The 16,652-nt window shown below is 35.0% G+C and overlaps 1 protein-coding gene across 1 annotated transcript in view; it reads right to left on the bottom strand.

Moving 5' to 3' along the window:
- The window catches only part of cd276 (CD276 molecule), a 96,537-nt gene that overhangs the window by 29,397 nt on the left and 50,488 nt on the right, over positions 1 to 16,652 (bottom strand). The window contains exons 5-6 of the mRNA XM_051869665.1: positions 6,661 to 6,795; positions 2,629 to 2,682 (exon numbers count right to left, since the gene is read on the bottom strand). Of these exons, the coding sequence (XP_051725625.1) occupies positions 2,629 to 2,682; positions 6,661 to 6,795 (189 nt within the window). The remainder of the gene's footprint in view (positions 1 to 2,628; positions 2,683 to 6,660; positions 6,796 to 16,652) is intronic.

Raw genomic sequence — 16,652 nt, 5'->3', positions numbered from 1 at the left:
TCGAGAAAACTGTAATTATTCATATTATTTCAACTTTGTGAGATGATTACTGTTATCAGTGTAGCTGAATTTCACACTAATATCTAAAACATTAAACTGACAAAAGCAAAATGAACACTGCTTGAGCCAAAAACAACAATATCAATAACTTCTAAAAAAAAAAAAAAAAAAAAAAAGTTATGAAAATAGCATAGGAGACTAATGTCATAATAATATTTAGGTATATATATATATATATATATATATATACTATAATTTTTTTAGTTAAAGTTTTAGTAATTTTTGTCTGTTTTTTTTTTTTGTTTTTTTAATATGTTGAAATAGTTTTTCATTTTTGTTTCAGTTTTAATTTTAGTTATTTTAGTACATAAATGTTGCTTTGGCAGCTAGCAGAAATATATATATATATATATATATATATAATTTTTTTTATATTTTATTTTATTTCAGTTAATGTTTATTTTTAAGTAACACAAATTATTATTAATATTATTTTTTAATGATTTTAGTTTACTATAATAACCCTGATCTCTATACCTCTCTTTGTTACTGGCAAACATATTTCTTTTAAAGACGTAAATGGCAAAATGTAATACCAGGTTGGATGTGGTAATGAGGCTTATAAAATGTCAAAAGTGGGCATGCCAACAACTTCCAGACAATATTTTGCAACATGAATATATAGTAAATATTAAATGCAGGCATCTTTCATATTAAAGGGTTAGTTCACCCAAAAATGAAAATAATGTCATTTATTACTCACCCTCATGTCGTTCCACACCCGTAAGAACTTCGTTAATCTTCAGAACACAAATTAAGATATTTTTGTTGAAATCCGATGGCTCAGTGAGGCCTCCATAGCCAGCAATGACATTTCCTCTCTCAAGATCCATTAATGTACTAAAAACATATTTAAATCAGTTCATGTGAGTACAGTGGTTCAATATTAATATTATAAAGTGACGAGAATATTTTTGGTGCACCAAAAAAACAAAATAACGACTTATATAGTGATGGGCGATTTCAAAACACTGCTTCATGAAGCTTTGGATAGTTATGAATCTTTTGTGACGAATCATGATTCGGATCGCGTGTCAAACCGCCAAACTGCTGAAATCACATGACTTTGGCGCTCCGTACCGCTGATTCAACACGCTGATTCATAACGCTCAGAAGCTTCATGAAGCAGTGTTTTGAAATCGGCCATCACTATATAAGTCGTTATTTTGTTTTTTTGGTGCACCAAAAATATTCTCGTCGCTTTATAATATTAATATTGAACCACTGTACTCACATGAACTGATTTAAATATGTTTTTAGTACATTAATGGATCTTGAGAGAGGAAATGTCATTGCTGGCTATGGAGGCCTCACTGAGCCATCGGATTTCATCAAAAATATCTCAATTTGCGTTGCGAAGATGAACAAAGGTCTTATGGGTGTGGAACGGCATGAGGGTGAGTAATTAATGACATTATTTTCATTTTTGGGTGAACTAACCCTTTAAGCATGAATTGAGATCGCATCCTTTTTAACACTTACAAAATGTCGTTGTGTTCGATGGAAGCTGCTGTTCAGTATCGACTCTTCCTCCATCATCAGAGCTCGAGATAAAAACTATCTAAAACATTCAATGACATCAACAGACGGGAATAACGGCCCAATCAAGTCAAATTAAAAACTGCTGACACAAAAGCAGTCAGTTTAGAGCGATGAAGGATTCCATCATGTCATCCACACACATCTGACACACAACACATGTGAAATATGACCCCCATTACCGCAGACACATCTCTCTCTCTTTCTCTGTTTCACTCTCTTTCTCTGACCCTCTTCACCTGCCTGCTTATTAAAATCTCATAGTATTAACTCTACTGCTCATGGCCAGGCTGAATAATTCAATCAGACTAAAGGAGTCAAATGAATCTTTAATGACATTAAAGCCACAGGGGGAGCAGAACCTGGACTCTGCCAGCGTTTACTCTGGCCTTCACCTGAGGCGAGAGACGGGGCTCGTTCTGCTTGACAGTCGCACCGATTTAGCCAGAAACGCTCATGAATTGTCATCGAGATTCGTTTTCGGAGAGCTCCAGATCACGGGAAAAAAAGAGAAAAGAATCATAAGCGTAAGATGAAAGGACTAAAGATGGATTTAAGCTGGAAGAGATCAAATCTATCTAGTACTAGAGTCCTATTATTGCGCTCTTCACATTCGTTTCACATTTACCGTCACATTTCACCCAGTTGCATTAAATATCATAATTACTACAACGCCACTGAGGGTCATTAAGAGATTGAACCATGACTCTCTTTTTTTTTTACTGTGGAGCCAGAGCCCAGAATAGCAGTAATAGAAGAGATATCTACCAAGAAATTGTGTTTAAAAATTGCACATGGTAGAAACTGCCCTATTTTTGTGAGTTTAATGTATTGCGTTCTTCATACTACTACTATTCGCAGTGAAAGCTTTTAAAGTCCTGATATAGATTGAAGCAAAGCTGTTTTTCCTTCTTCGCTTACGAGTAAAAGAGGTTTGAAACACCTTTGCAGTGATATACTGTTAGCGAACATCCCGACTCTGCCCACATTTTCTGTACATTTATACATACAATATTTTAAGTAACTGACCTGACTTGGCTTCTTCTAGTTCTTTGGCTTCCTCAAGTTCTTTGGCTTCTTCCTCTGTAAAGAGAAAAATAGATCAGAGGGAAGTACAAATACAAATGCAGTTTCAGCTGTCACATTATGCACAGTCATGAATTCACACATGCCGAGGAAAAACTCAGTTCAGGAACATCAACATTCAACCTTGCAGAGGAAAATCCATGTGAAAAGATCAAGCTTTATGAGATAGTCACACAACCAACCAGTGTAAAGCTACTTCAGTGTTGACAAACAGATCATGTAGATCATTATGACAATATATGATGTTTTTTATTTAATTATTTTGTTATGTGCAAATGCCATGCTATGCTACGCCTGCTATACACCAGAATACCATTTCCATGAAAGGGTCTGCAACAATGCTTAGGCACCCTGACTGGTCTGTGTCTATGCAGCTCCATACGCAACAAACTGATGCACTGTGTATTCTGACACCTTTCTATCAGAACCAGCATTAACTTCTTGAGCAATTTGAGCTACAGTAGCTCGTCTGTTGGATCGGACCACACGGGCCAGCCTTCGCTCCCCACATGCATCAATGAGCCTTGGCCGCCCATGACCCTGTCACCAGTTCACGGACCACTTTTGATAGATACTGACCACTGCAGACCGGGAACACCCCACAAGAGCTGCAGTTTTGGAGATGCTCTGACCCAGTCGTCTAGCCATCACAATTTGGCCCTTGTCAAACTCACTCAAATCCTTACGCTTGCTCATTTTTCCTGCTTCTGATCCTGCATGGCTATACAGTACATAATAGGCCATTTTTGAGCTGCTCCAATTCGAGATTCACACCTGCTAGTAAATACGGTTATCAAGCCCAAACAGAGGGTTTCTGATCATTCACATTGATTACTTGAAAATATTATGTGTCTACTAGTATTTTGTGGGATAAATCCATGGAAAGGTTTGGTAAAAAGAGAAGAGGAGAGGATAAAATTGAGTTGAGCCAAGAGTGAAGCAAGCACCAAGAAATGAAATAAAAGAGCAAACGTACATTGTTGAATTCCCTCCGCGGTGGCTCTCCAGCCCGATATCCCAGCTAACAGCCCAATCTCACAAGCTGCTCATTCTAGTTAGGATCCCCCTCAACCTCTCCACACACATTATGACAGCCAAGAAAAATGAGTTGGTCGCCGTAGACTCTGACTGACCTCCTCTGTGGAGTCTGAGGCGAGGAGTGTCCAGACCGATCTCCGGCACAGAAGCCGCAGCGATAGCAGAGCAGACAGCATCAATTAGGCCCTTCTCCACAAGAGCTCAGCCTTTCATTGCATCGGAAGCTCCTCTAACACTCTTATACGGCAACTGAACAGGGAATGATGGGACAGTTCACACCAGCGCTTCAGTGCGAATCAAGTCTGTTTGACGTCAGAGCTCTGTCTGTTTAGTTACTCTGAAATTCATTTTTGGGTTAATCTAACTGGAGTAAAATAACACTACCTCAGAGCTGAATATTTATTTTTTATATATCCTCCATGGCTACATATTTTTTTAAAAGTTTAGTTTATTTAGTTTTTTTTTTTTTTCTTTTTTTGTACTTAAATTTAAATTTGAAATTACAAATTATGTTTTGGCAACTAGCTAAATTATTATTTTTTTTTTTTTTTTTTTCAAAAGATTTTATTTCAGTCAAACATTTATTTTATTTCAAATAAAACCAAATATTCAATATTCAAATAAAATATTCAAATATAATCAAATATGATTATAGTCAACAATAATAACTTTGATATATATATATATATATATATATATATATATATATAGATAGATAGATAGATAGATACTGTAGGTATTTTTTTATTATTATTATTTAAAACATTTTTAGATGTTATTCACTTATTGGAGTTAATTGTTATATTTTCTGTTTTCATTTTAATGTAAGTTAAACTCAATATATATATATATATATATATATATATATATATATATATATATATACACACACACACACACACACACACGCATATATATATATATATATATATATATATACATATATAATCCAAGATTTTATTTGATTGGCTTGGCATGTATTTGATATATATATATATATATATATATATATATATATATATATATATATCTCAAATACAATCTTGGATTATTAAAACAAATAATTAATTAATATTAATGAATCTATAAAATCTATAAATCTATAAAATATAATAATTATACAATTATATAAAATATAATAATTCATTTTATATAAATAAATAGAAACAAATACATGCAATATTTATTTCTATTTATATAAAATATTTTTTATATTTAATAGATTCATTAATAGTAATTAATTATTTGTTTTAATAAATATAACTATAAATAAGAATTGATATTAATGCATTGATGTATTATTATGGTGTATTCATGTATTGTGTAATGCATTAATATTTATGTATTAATAAATATAACTATAACTATCAAATATAACTAATAAATATGAATATAATGAATAATACTGAAACTATTAAATGCAATTATTTGTGTTATATACTTAATTTTATTTTATATATTTATACATAATATTTATATTTATTTGTTTATTATTTACATGCTGATGACATGTTGCAACAGCACCAAGTTCTGAAGTAAGAACCAGAAAAGTGTAATAACAGTCCCAAATTTGGACTGAGAGGTTAAAAAGCCTCCTGAGTGACGGTGAATGTGAGAAGAGCAGGAGTGGAATGGGAGCGTGGAGTATCTGACTCACTCAACGACTCAATTACTTCAACAGGTTGCTGACCCGTTCACTGAATCTTATTCCAGAATTCCTGCACGGGTTACTGGAGAAAGAACAGCTGATTTGGTCTGGACTATCTGGCACTGATACGCTGGCCGGCGTTAGTGTGTTCACTCCTTTCCATTTCACTGTTTGCTGCGGTTATACAGCTGGATATTTACTCTTTCTTTCCTCCGTGAAATAAGCCAGTTGCAGATGTATTTTTAAAAGCCCAGGGGTCTGAGCAACGCAGGAGTGACCTTTATTTAAATGTCTCCTGCTCCACACATAGAACTCATTACAGCTGGTGTGACGCTGGAAAGCAATGTTCTTTCGTTCCAGCCACCTCGTTTTTTTCTTCACATGATTGCAGAATCCATCTCTATCTCTCCGCCAGTTCTTCTCCGTCCACCCATCATTCTTTCTTCCTGTCATTTCAACCTCCAAGTTCTGCAGTCCCTAGTTACACGGCGCGACTAATTATCTAGCCGGCGCTAATGAACTTCCAGCAGCACTGGAAGAGAGACGGCTTTGGCAGTAAGAGACTCTGTTCTAAACGCTGTCTGGCTTTTAGCATTCTGCTCAGACACGGCAGAGCTGTGGGTCTTCCCTGTGAATTATCACCCGCCGCGCCGCTCTCTCCAGCTTTGAGAGAAGAGACTGAGCCATGCAGAAAACAACAATATTCACTTCAGACTGTTGAATATATACAGTTATTATTATCCCACAGACTGACCCTCAAAATATGACTATTCCTGTGTGAGGGACCTACCGCCTACAATAAATGTCTAAAATAAAATATATCTATCTGTTTATCTGTCTATATATATATATATATACACACACAGAAACATAATACAAAAACTATGGCTGACAAATTAATAAAATAATAAATGTCATGGTTATATGAATGAATGAATGAATGAATGAATGATGTGTTTGGTCACAGTATACTAAATGGTGACTAGTATTAAAAAATGGATTGGTGTAGCCAGAACTTTCTCTAATGGCATGAAGTTTGACTGATGCTTGACCGTCCAATCACAGTTGGTTCAAGGGTGGTTTAAGGGTGTTTAACAGACAATAACAGAAAGTAGTGGTCATGTCATCTGAGACTGGAGAAACATCCAGGTGAGCAGGTTAAGAGGAGATCAGGATCCAGAGACTGTTATTATCTAATATCTTCACGAGAAGCCTAAGAGAAAGCCTTAAGAAGTGATTGAAGGCCAGGTCTTGTTGATGAGTACATACTCAGTAGGAAGAGTCCTTACCAGCTCTCATCTCCTCACAGCTCTCCTGGATCTTCCTGCGGCAGACGGCAGCGAGCGCGATGAGCAGACCCAGCAAACACACGGCCAGACCGACCGTCACCCACAGAGCCACCGGAGGAAACACTAGATTTTGGCCTACAGACAGAGAGGACGACAGACCGTGAGTGAGAGAGACACACACAGAGAAACACACTAGTACTGTAGTAGAACTAACCATCATCTTCAGTAATATACACAGCAACAAACTCACACAATCATAATCTAATTGAGTTTTAATAACTGTACTCTCTCAGTATTCATGCTCTAAAGGCTGGTTGACTTAACCAAGAAGCGTTTTTTATTCAGAATCAGAGCAATTATGGATATCATGTCATATTTTTATTTTATTTCTATCCAGTCAAGTACCCAATCAACATGTACTCTCAGAAGAAAAGGGTTCCATCAGGCACTTCATATATAGAACTTTTTTTTTTCTTTAAAACTGAGTCAAGAACCCTAGAGTTCTATATAGAACCCCATTGAACCTTTTTTTCTAAGAGTGTAAATATCACAGATACCAATCCAACATTGTTATTAAGTGGAAGAATAAAATCAGTTATTATACCTATTTAACTTTATGTTACTTTATGTCATCATTGTTAACATTTGATAGAACTAAACCAAAAAAAATATCAGAGCTTTCTTTTATCTTTTATCAACAACAATTACAAGGCATGTTCAGTCCTTTAACAATTCAATTAAATTTTGAACAAAATATCACACAAACCCACTATTTTTTAAACATTTAGCTTCATCCTAATTTAGTGTGAAATAACTATTTTCAAGCACTAATCTTAAGTGTGTTACTTGCCGTTTCTTTGTAATTGTGGGACAATTTGGGTAAGTAAAATGAACCTAATTTAAGATATATTCTTTAAAATATAATAATATTGTAGGCAATTTATTATAATATTGTATGCAATTTATCTTGATTTAATATTATATATTTTTATATTTTTATATTTTTTCAAAACTAGACATGACAGATCCCCCCCTCTATGAGCGGCTCCCGACGCCCAACAAAACCAAAACTAAATGAAACCAAGGAGGGTGGTGGAGCGGAGGCGGTCTTGGGGGAGGGATGGTGGGCCAGGCCCGTGCAGGGGAACAGGACATGGACCAGTGCTACATTCTCTGAAGAGTCTAGCATGGCGGCCATCTTGGCTGAAGGCTTAGGCATGGCAGCCATCTTATCTGTGGGCTCAGGCATGGCAGCCATCTTGGCTGAGGGCTCAGGCGTGGCAGCCATCTTGTGAAGAGACTCAGGTGTGGCAGGCGTGGCAGGCATGACTTGAAGAGACTCAGGCTTGGCAGGCATGACTTGAAGAAACCTGGGCTTGGCAAGCATGACATGAAGAGTCTCTAACTGAGCAGGCATGACGTGAACTGGCTGGGCAGGCATGACATGGATAACTCCCGACATGATGGTCGGGACATGGAAACTCTCTGTTGTGGTGGCTGTGGTGTGCGCTGTGGGATTGTTGAGCCCCTCATCCACAATTCCCACAGTAAATGAAGAACCACTCAATAACAGGGCATGATCGATGTATTCCACCAGGGACCATTGTATCTTACCCCCAGGAAGACATGAACAAATGGGTTCATTGAGACCCACTCTAAAAATGTCTTTGAGGGCCACATCATTAAAGTTTACCAGGTGAGAGAGTTCACAAAATTCCTGGACATAATGCTCAAGGGGACGATTCCCTTGGCGCAGATGAAGGAGGGCAACTGCTGGATTCATAGTTGGCGGTCAAGTATTCTGTAATCAAGTTCACTGGAGGCAAGTCTTCACGAACCCAAGTGCAGTTTATTTAAATCCAACAAACATAACCAAAATACAAAACAAAGAGGCATGGCATGGCATGGCAAAACAAGGACAACAAACATGGAGCTTACCAACAATAGTACAGGGACAATATGTTTAGGACAATGTTTAAATACACAAGGACTAATCACCAGACAATATACAATCAACCCAATCAGTACAAAATACTGATTATTATTATTATTATTATTTATGTGTGTGTGTGTGTGTGTATATATATATATATATATATATATATATATTGCAGTGTAAGTGGAATCAGAATTGTTATGATTCCCGTTAAAGTACAGTAAGGGGAGCTGAAGGCTTGATCTCAGCCGGAATCTGAAGTTCAGTCTGATTCCGTCCTTCCGATCGAATCCCTGCGGAATTTCCTCTCTGCACAGCACATCTTAAAACCAGCGTCGTCCTGAGCCTCATGTGATTTCTTCCCTCTTTACAGGCTCCCAGATGACTATCTAAAGACTGTGTTATGTTGTCACCACGGTGTTTTATTTATTTTATTGTTTATCAAGTTCACTACAAGACTACTCTGCTTTCAGCTGGATAACCGTCCATCAGATCACACAGGACAAACAGAGACGATTCAGCCTCCGTATGAACGGCAGAGGAAAGTAAACTGGACAGTGATACAGAGACAGAGATATTACAGCCTCCAAATTTCCCCGGGGCATAAACGTGAAGGAGACGAGAGGAAAACAGACAGAACGAGAGGAAAGCTAAGCAGCACTAAGAGCGCAAACACAATATGGCGCCGCACACTCCACCTGGATAATTGAAAAACAAAGTCAAAAGAAGAGCTGGCGTACAGTGGGGAAATGACAAATCACCTGGAGCACTGGAGCTGCGGCTTGAAGGACGGAACGATAACGGCGAGCCAAAAAGAGGTCAGGATGCATCATTGTTCCCTTTCTGTGCCGAGAACAGTTGACTAGAAAAGGAAGCGAGTGGCCGGTGTTTGAGCGCACCAACACAACACAAATAAAACGCTCGTTTACAGGCGAGATCACAGATTTGGCTGGCAGCACCGGTGCTCCTCATTAGCTGTTTTCAGCAGCAGGGTTCAGTATCTGCCGCGGTAAACCAGCACACAACAGATGCTTTCAGGCCCATGTGTACGAGCCTGTTGTGTTTCCAACTGAAACCGTTTCACCGTATTACCCTGCATTTGGTGAGCCGTGAGCAGATGAAACCAGGACTAATATCGCGAAAGCCTCGCAGATCCCGCTCTGCTCCTTCAAGCTGTCAGTTTTTGTAAACAGCAAGAAAGCCTTCAGAAAAGTGTCTTATTCATTAGGTCTGATGCTGAAAACGAGCTGAACGCGGCCCGGTGTCTGACAGATTACAAGTGTAACGTTTCTCTTGAATGGCTCTTGAACTTGAAGGTGGGCCACTGTGAAAATAAATGAGAAATAAAATAATAATAAAAAAATAAATTAAATAATAAAAAAGTTAAATAATAATATAGAAAATAAACAAAACAAGACAAAAAAATTATAAAAATAAAACAAAATAAAATAAAATAAAAATTACACATTAAAAGTGGCCTTTTCTTGTAACTTTGCTCTTGAATTGCTCTTAAACTTTAAGGTGGGTGACTTTGAAAATAAATCAGGAGAAATGAAATAAAATAGAAAATAAATTCAACACAATAAATTAAATTAAAATTAAATAATGAAATAAAGTTAAATAATAAAATAGAAAATAAAACAAAATAAAATAATTAAATAAATAATTAAAACAAAATTAAATTAAATTAAATAATGAAATAAAGTTAAATAATAAAACAGAAAATAAATTAAATAACCAAAAAAATAAAATGAAATGAAATAATAACACAACAGAAAATAAACAAAACAAAAGGAAATAAGTTAACATAATAAAATAAAATAAAATAAAATAATGACACATTAAAAGCGGCATTATCTTGTAACTATGCTCTTGCACTTTAAGATGGGTGACTTTGAAAATAAATGAGGAGAAATAGAATAAAATGCAAAATAAATAAAACAAAATAAATTAAATTAAAATTAAATAATGAAATAAAGGTAAATAATAAAATAGAAAATAAATGAAAAAACAAAATAAAATGAATTAAAATAAAATGAAATAATACAATAAAATATAAAATAAACAAAACAAAATAAATTAAAATTCAATTAAATAAAACTAAAATAAAAATTTAAATAATGATATAGATAAAAAAAATAAAACAAAACAAAAGAATATTTTAAAATATATTAAATAAATAAAATAAAATTACACATTAAAAGTGGCCTTTTCTTGTAACGTTGCTCTTGAATGGCTCTTGAACTTGAAGGTGGGTGACTGAAAATAAATGAGGAGAAATAAAATAAAATACAAATTAAATTAAATTAAATTAAAATAATAAAATATTTAAATAATAAAATATAAAATAAATAAAAAAATCTAAATAAAATAAATTAAAATAAAAACAAATATTAAAAATAAAATAAAATAAGTCACATTAACAGTGGTCTTTCTTGTAACTTCGCTCTTGAATGGCTCTTGAACTTGAAGGTGACAAGGGAGCACATGGCAGGATCACATGACACAAACAAGGGAAACACATGTCAAAAAGGAGCACATGGCAAACATGGAAACAAAGCAATGACAACATAACAGTAAGACATGAGTAAACTTAAAAATAAAACATTTTTAACTTTACTCATGTCTTACTATTATGTTACTGTTATGTTGTTATTGCCAAAACTAGACGTGACAAAATGATTAAAATAAAATAGAAATAAACAAATAAATAAAAAAATACAATAATATATACCATCTCTGGCTGGGCAGACATGACACGGATATATATATATATACTAAATTAAATACATTAAAATAAAATAAATAAATAAATAAATAAAATAAAATAAGTAAGTGGCCTTTTCTTGTAACTTCGCTCTTGAATGGCTCTTGAACTTGAAGGTGGGCGATTGTCAAAATAATGAGAGCTAATGAGAAAAAATATCAAAATCCTTCTTGGAGCCAAAAGATAAAAATAGGCTGGACACAAATGTGGCGGGCAGTAATCGTGTATGCTTAAAAATCAATACGACAGCTGGTACTATATTAATGTCTTTGAGTGCGATCCATGTAAGTATCAGTTCAAACATGCCGAAAAAAAGTCAATAACATAGTAAAGCACTGCGAAATCTGGGCTTATTTCCCCTGGTAACTCACAGACAGGCACAGAGATGATATGCACCGGACGGCAGCGCTGACAGAGGATATATATCGATGTATTGATGCGGCCCGAGAGAAAAAAGCCACAGATACAGGAGACGGTGGCAGCCAGATCTGTTATAATTTGTAGAAGAGCAGAGAAACCTGCTGAAGAGAAGGTGTGCAGCACTACAGGATCACACGCCATGTGTTTAAAAACGTCTTCTAAAGGTTAATAAGACAGCTGATTAAACTCACTTCTGTTTATTTCTTTATTTCTGTGCCACACCAGCTGAACATGGTGAAAGTGTGGTGTGGTCTTCCACACAGACCTCCAGGAGACGCATCAGTCTCGCTCACTGCTCATTAACGAAGGTCAGAGAAAGTTTAAATCACACTAAATTACCACATGAGCAGATGCTTATTTCCTAACTGTACAGATCCAATTTATCTTGATCTCTTGTGAACCGAGGTAAAACATCATGTTGATAGGACAGAACGGGGTGACGTGAACACTGTTCTGCTCTGACTATGTCTCAAAACCCGGAGCCATGCCTAATCATGCTACATCACTTTTTTGGGCCTCGCAGGCATGTTGATGTGTCAAATTATAGGTAGAGGAATTATGTAACTTTTAATAATCTTAAAGAGGGCATCTATTATAATCTACAACAGCCAAGCTAAAATAAAATAAAATAATAAAATAAAATAAAATAAAATAAAATAAAATAAAATAAAATAAAATAAAATAAAATAAAATAAAACAAATCTATCCACAATAATCTACAACAGCCAAGCTAAAATAAAATAATAAAATAAAATAAAATAAAATAATAAAATAATAAAATAAATAAAACAAATCTATCCACAATAATCTACAACAGCCAAGCTAAAATAAAATAAAATAATAAAATAAAATAAAATAAAATAAAATAAAATAAAATAAATAAAACAAATCTATCTACAATAATCTACAACAGCCAAGCTAAAATAAAATAAAATAATAAAATAAAATAAAATAAAATAAAATAAAATAAAATAAAATAAAATAAAACAAATCTATCCACAATAATCTACAACAGCCAAGCTAAAATAAAATAATAAAATAAAATAAAATAAAATAATAAAATAATAAAATAAATAAAACAAATCTATCCACAATAATCTACAACAGCCAAGCTAAAATAAAATAAAATAATAAAATAAAATAAAATAAAATAAAATAAAATAAAATAAAATAAAATAAAATAAAATAAATAAAACAAATCTATCTACAATAATCTACAACAGCCAAGCTAAAATAAAATAAAATAATAAAATAAAATAAAATAAAATAAAATAAAATAAATAAAACAAATCTATCTACAATAATCTACAACAGCCAAGAAACTGCCACTGGATGAATAGCGACTGCGAAAAATAAAATAAAATAAAATAAAAAAATAAAATAAAATAAAATAAAATAAAATAAAATAAAATAAAATAAAATAAAAAATAGAAAATAAATAAAACAAACTAACCTAACTACAATAATCTACAACAGCCAAGAAACTGCCACTGGATGAATAGGGACTGCGAAAAAAATAAATAAATAAATAAAATAAAATAAAATAATAAATAAAACAAACTCCAATAAATTAAATTAAAAAATAAAATAAAATAAAATAAAATAAAATAAAATAAAATAAAATAAAATAAAATAAAATATTTTACAAAACACAAGGCACTGAAAACAGCAAGAAACATTGGAAATTCATCTTTAACATGACAGGAATAAATTACATTTTACAATATATTTAAAGAGAAAACAGCTCTTATATATTGTAGTAATATTTCACAATATTACTGTTTTTACAGTATTTTTGATCAAATAAATGCAGCCTTGGTGAACAGAAGAGACTTATCAAGCATGTTAATTATTCCAAACTTTTGACTGTTAGTGTATTTACTAAAAGTAGGTTACATTTTTTCCTTACATGAACTGCTATCTGATCCAAATAAGTGAACTGCTCTCTCTCTCTGTTCTCTCTCTCTAGGTGAAGGAGGCCTGATGAAGATAAATGTTGTAAAAGTCTCCCATTTCAGCGCTGTTGTCCCTTAAGGCCTGTAGGCTCATATTTCTCTCTTACTATTGTTTGATGATGTGATTTTGTTTCCCTCTCTTATAGATATATCCCAAATGTCTCTCATCACCCATCATCTTCCTCTGTAAGCCCTTATTCATCTCTTTCTATCTCGCTCTCTTTCTCAGTTGCCAAAGACACACAAGGACGTACGTTCATCTTGGCTCTCACCTCTAACAGTTTCTCAAGTGTCTGGATGCTGTGGGCCAGACGCATACGAGTATTTTATATCGCTTACGTTCAGAACAATATGTTCCAGTACTGCAGTTTGGACACAATGAACCGCACTGAACAGAGATCAGAAGTGACCATCCATTCACTTCTATATTATTCAATTACTGCATTTGTTTACATTCCAGCGTCTCCCATGGCAACCGAGGAAGTTCCAGGCTCCGCCCCTCCACTCACGGGTCAGACCGAACGGAGCAGCTCCACTTCTGCGGGATTTTCTACTGTTGCTCTCCTTTCATCTCCTGGAATAAAGAGTTCAAACACCTCCCGGCCTAACCTCTGCTCTTCTCTCCCGATACGCTGATCAAAGCTCTCACTCTCTCTTTTACCGGCCACAGAGAGAGTCGCCGTACCACAATAGCAAGGTGTGTTGCTGCAAATGTGTTGCTGATGCTCGCGGTGAACAGAAGGAGCCGGGCCTTATGGGGCGAATACAAACTGAGCCGAATATAAGACAGGTTAGACTGAGACAGACAGACGGGGCGAGAGGTGAGCCAAAATGTTGTCATCATTTATTCACCTCCTTGTATTACGTTCTTTCTTCAGAGAAGCACAGATCTCAGACAGGTTCAGTGATAATCTTCCCCTCGTGACTGCATTTTTAAAATTGTCACTTTTTTTAAAAGTTCACAATATTCTTGTAGAGGAAATATAATGTGAATAACATTGAATAAATATTTTTTTCATCAGATTAGATACTGATTATTAATCACTCGGACGCAATCATTGGTCTTGAACGTTTGTAGTTTTTTAACACTTTTTATTTGTGTTTGTAGTTCTAATGTGCAATGCTTTGTTGGCAATATTAGCGGATCTGCACTTCGAATTCTGAATGGAAATAATAGACCATAATAATCATTTCAACATACTACCATTTGGGAAACATTAATTGTAATGTTGAATACTATTTAGGATGGATAGTATGCAAATTGGGAAGTCTTTATTAATTAATAATCTGCTCTGGTCATCATAATTTATGTGAAAATGAATAAAAATAGTTGTTTTACTGCCTCTAGTGTTCATTTAAAGGGGTGGTTGATTATGATTTCATTTTTATAACTTTAGTTAGTGTGTAATGTTGCTGTTTGAGCATAAACAACATCTGCAAAGTGACGACACTCAAAGTTCAATGCAAAGGGAGATATTTTTGTTTAAGGACTACAACAAATGGCTGGTATGGACTACAACAAGCTTCTTCCTGGGTTGGTGACATCACTAACCCTAAAATTTATATAAACCCCGCCCCCGAGAACACACAACAAAGGGGGTGAGGCCATGTTGGGCTGCTTTAGAGAAGAGGAAGAGTTCAAAGAGTTCGAGGGTCAATTCAACAAAAAAAGATCAACATGACGACACATGCTAGTGGATGAGTTGAATCAACTCCACAGCGACTACATAAATTTATCCACTAACCATTCAGAAACGTCTAAAAGTTGTAACTTCTTCCTGAGTCTCTCCATCAGTGTCGACTCCGGTTTGAACAATGTAAGGCTGAACACCGTTACTGACAATCCTCATTTTGGCTGCGTGAGATTCTCCAGCTTTGTTGTTGTTCAGCGACCGAAGCGCGAGCTGTTAAAGCTCCGCCCCCTTCTGGAAAGGGGGTGGGAGCAGCAGCTCATTTGCATTTAAAGGGACACACACAAAAACGGTGTGTTTTTGCTCACACCCAAATAGGGGCAAATTTGACAAGCTATAATAAATGATCTGTGGGGTATTTTGAGCTGAAACTTCACAGACACATTCTGGAGACACCAGAGACTTATATTGCATCTTGTGAAAGGGGCATTATAGGTCCACTTTAAGCTGCAGTGAATTGTGTATACTGTAGGTATGATTTTGGAGCAAAAATGTTGGTAGAGGCAGGCATGTTTTTCCAATGAGCCTGTGTTGAGCAAGTCCAGCTGTCTGTTATCACCTCACACAACACCTCACTATCAACACCGAGACAAACGCGTGTCCTCCCAAAACACATCTGAAAACACTGCCATCTCCGCTCCCGGAGCTCCCTGACATTTGAAAGATTGTTCATTTTTTTTTATCCATCTATTTATTGTCCTCCCCTCCAACAAGTCCGCTAAGGGATCTCCATGAATTCTGATTAGCAATAATAACAATAAATGTAATCGCAAAGACGCAGAGCCAGAAATGTCAGAGGACAGGGATTAGCTAAACAGGACGACATGAGACGGGCGAAGATTTGATTTCTTCCCTTCAGAGGGATTCGGATTGAATAAATGACTCTGGGTTCGTGTCTGACGTCAAGCATTCATCACAATGAGCGGAAGATGATCACTGTTTTGCTTCAACATAGTTATTGTTTTCTTGATAAAATGTGTGAGAAAGGATGAGAAAAGATGTAGATGTGGCCAAATGCACCTCTGCTTTTTTTTGTCAGATCAGCATATTTGCCTAGAGACACTTCTTCTTTCTGTGAGTTCGACTGAATCACTTTATAGCGGAGAAAATGAAGGGCTTGTTAGCTCTCAGAAGAGACGCTCATCTTTAACCCTCGACACCGCTTCTGATTCATTAAACAACATGCTTTCTGAAACACCACTGCTCTTCACAGCAAAAACATG

The sequence above is a fragment of the Ctenopharyngodon idella genome, chromosome 18, assembly GCF_019924925.1.
Source record: "Ctenopharyngodon idella isolate HZGC_01 chromosome 18, HZGC01, whole genome shotgun sequence".
Classification (NCBI taxonomy): Eukaryota; Metazoa; Chordata; class Actinopteri; order Cypriniformes; family Xenocyprididae; genus Ctenopharyngodon; species Ctenopharyngodon idella.
This window is presented reverse-complemented; position numbering and strand designations above follow the sequence as displayed.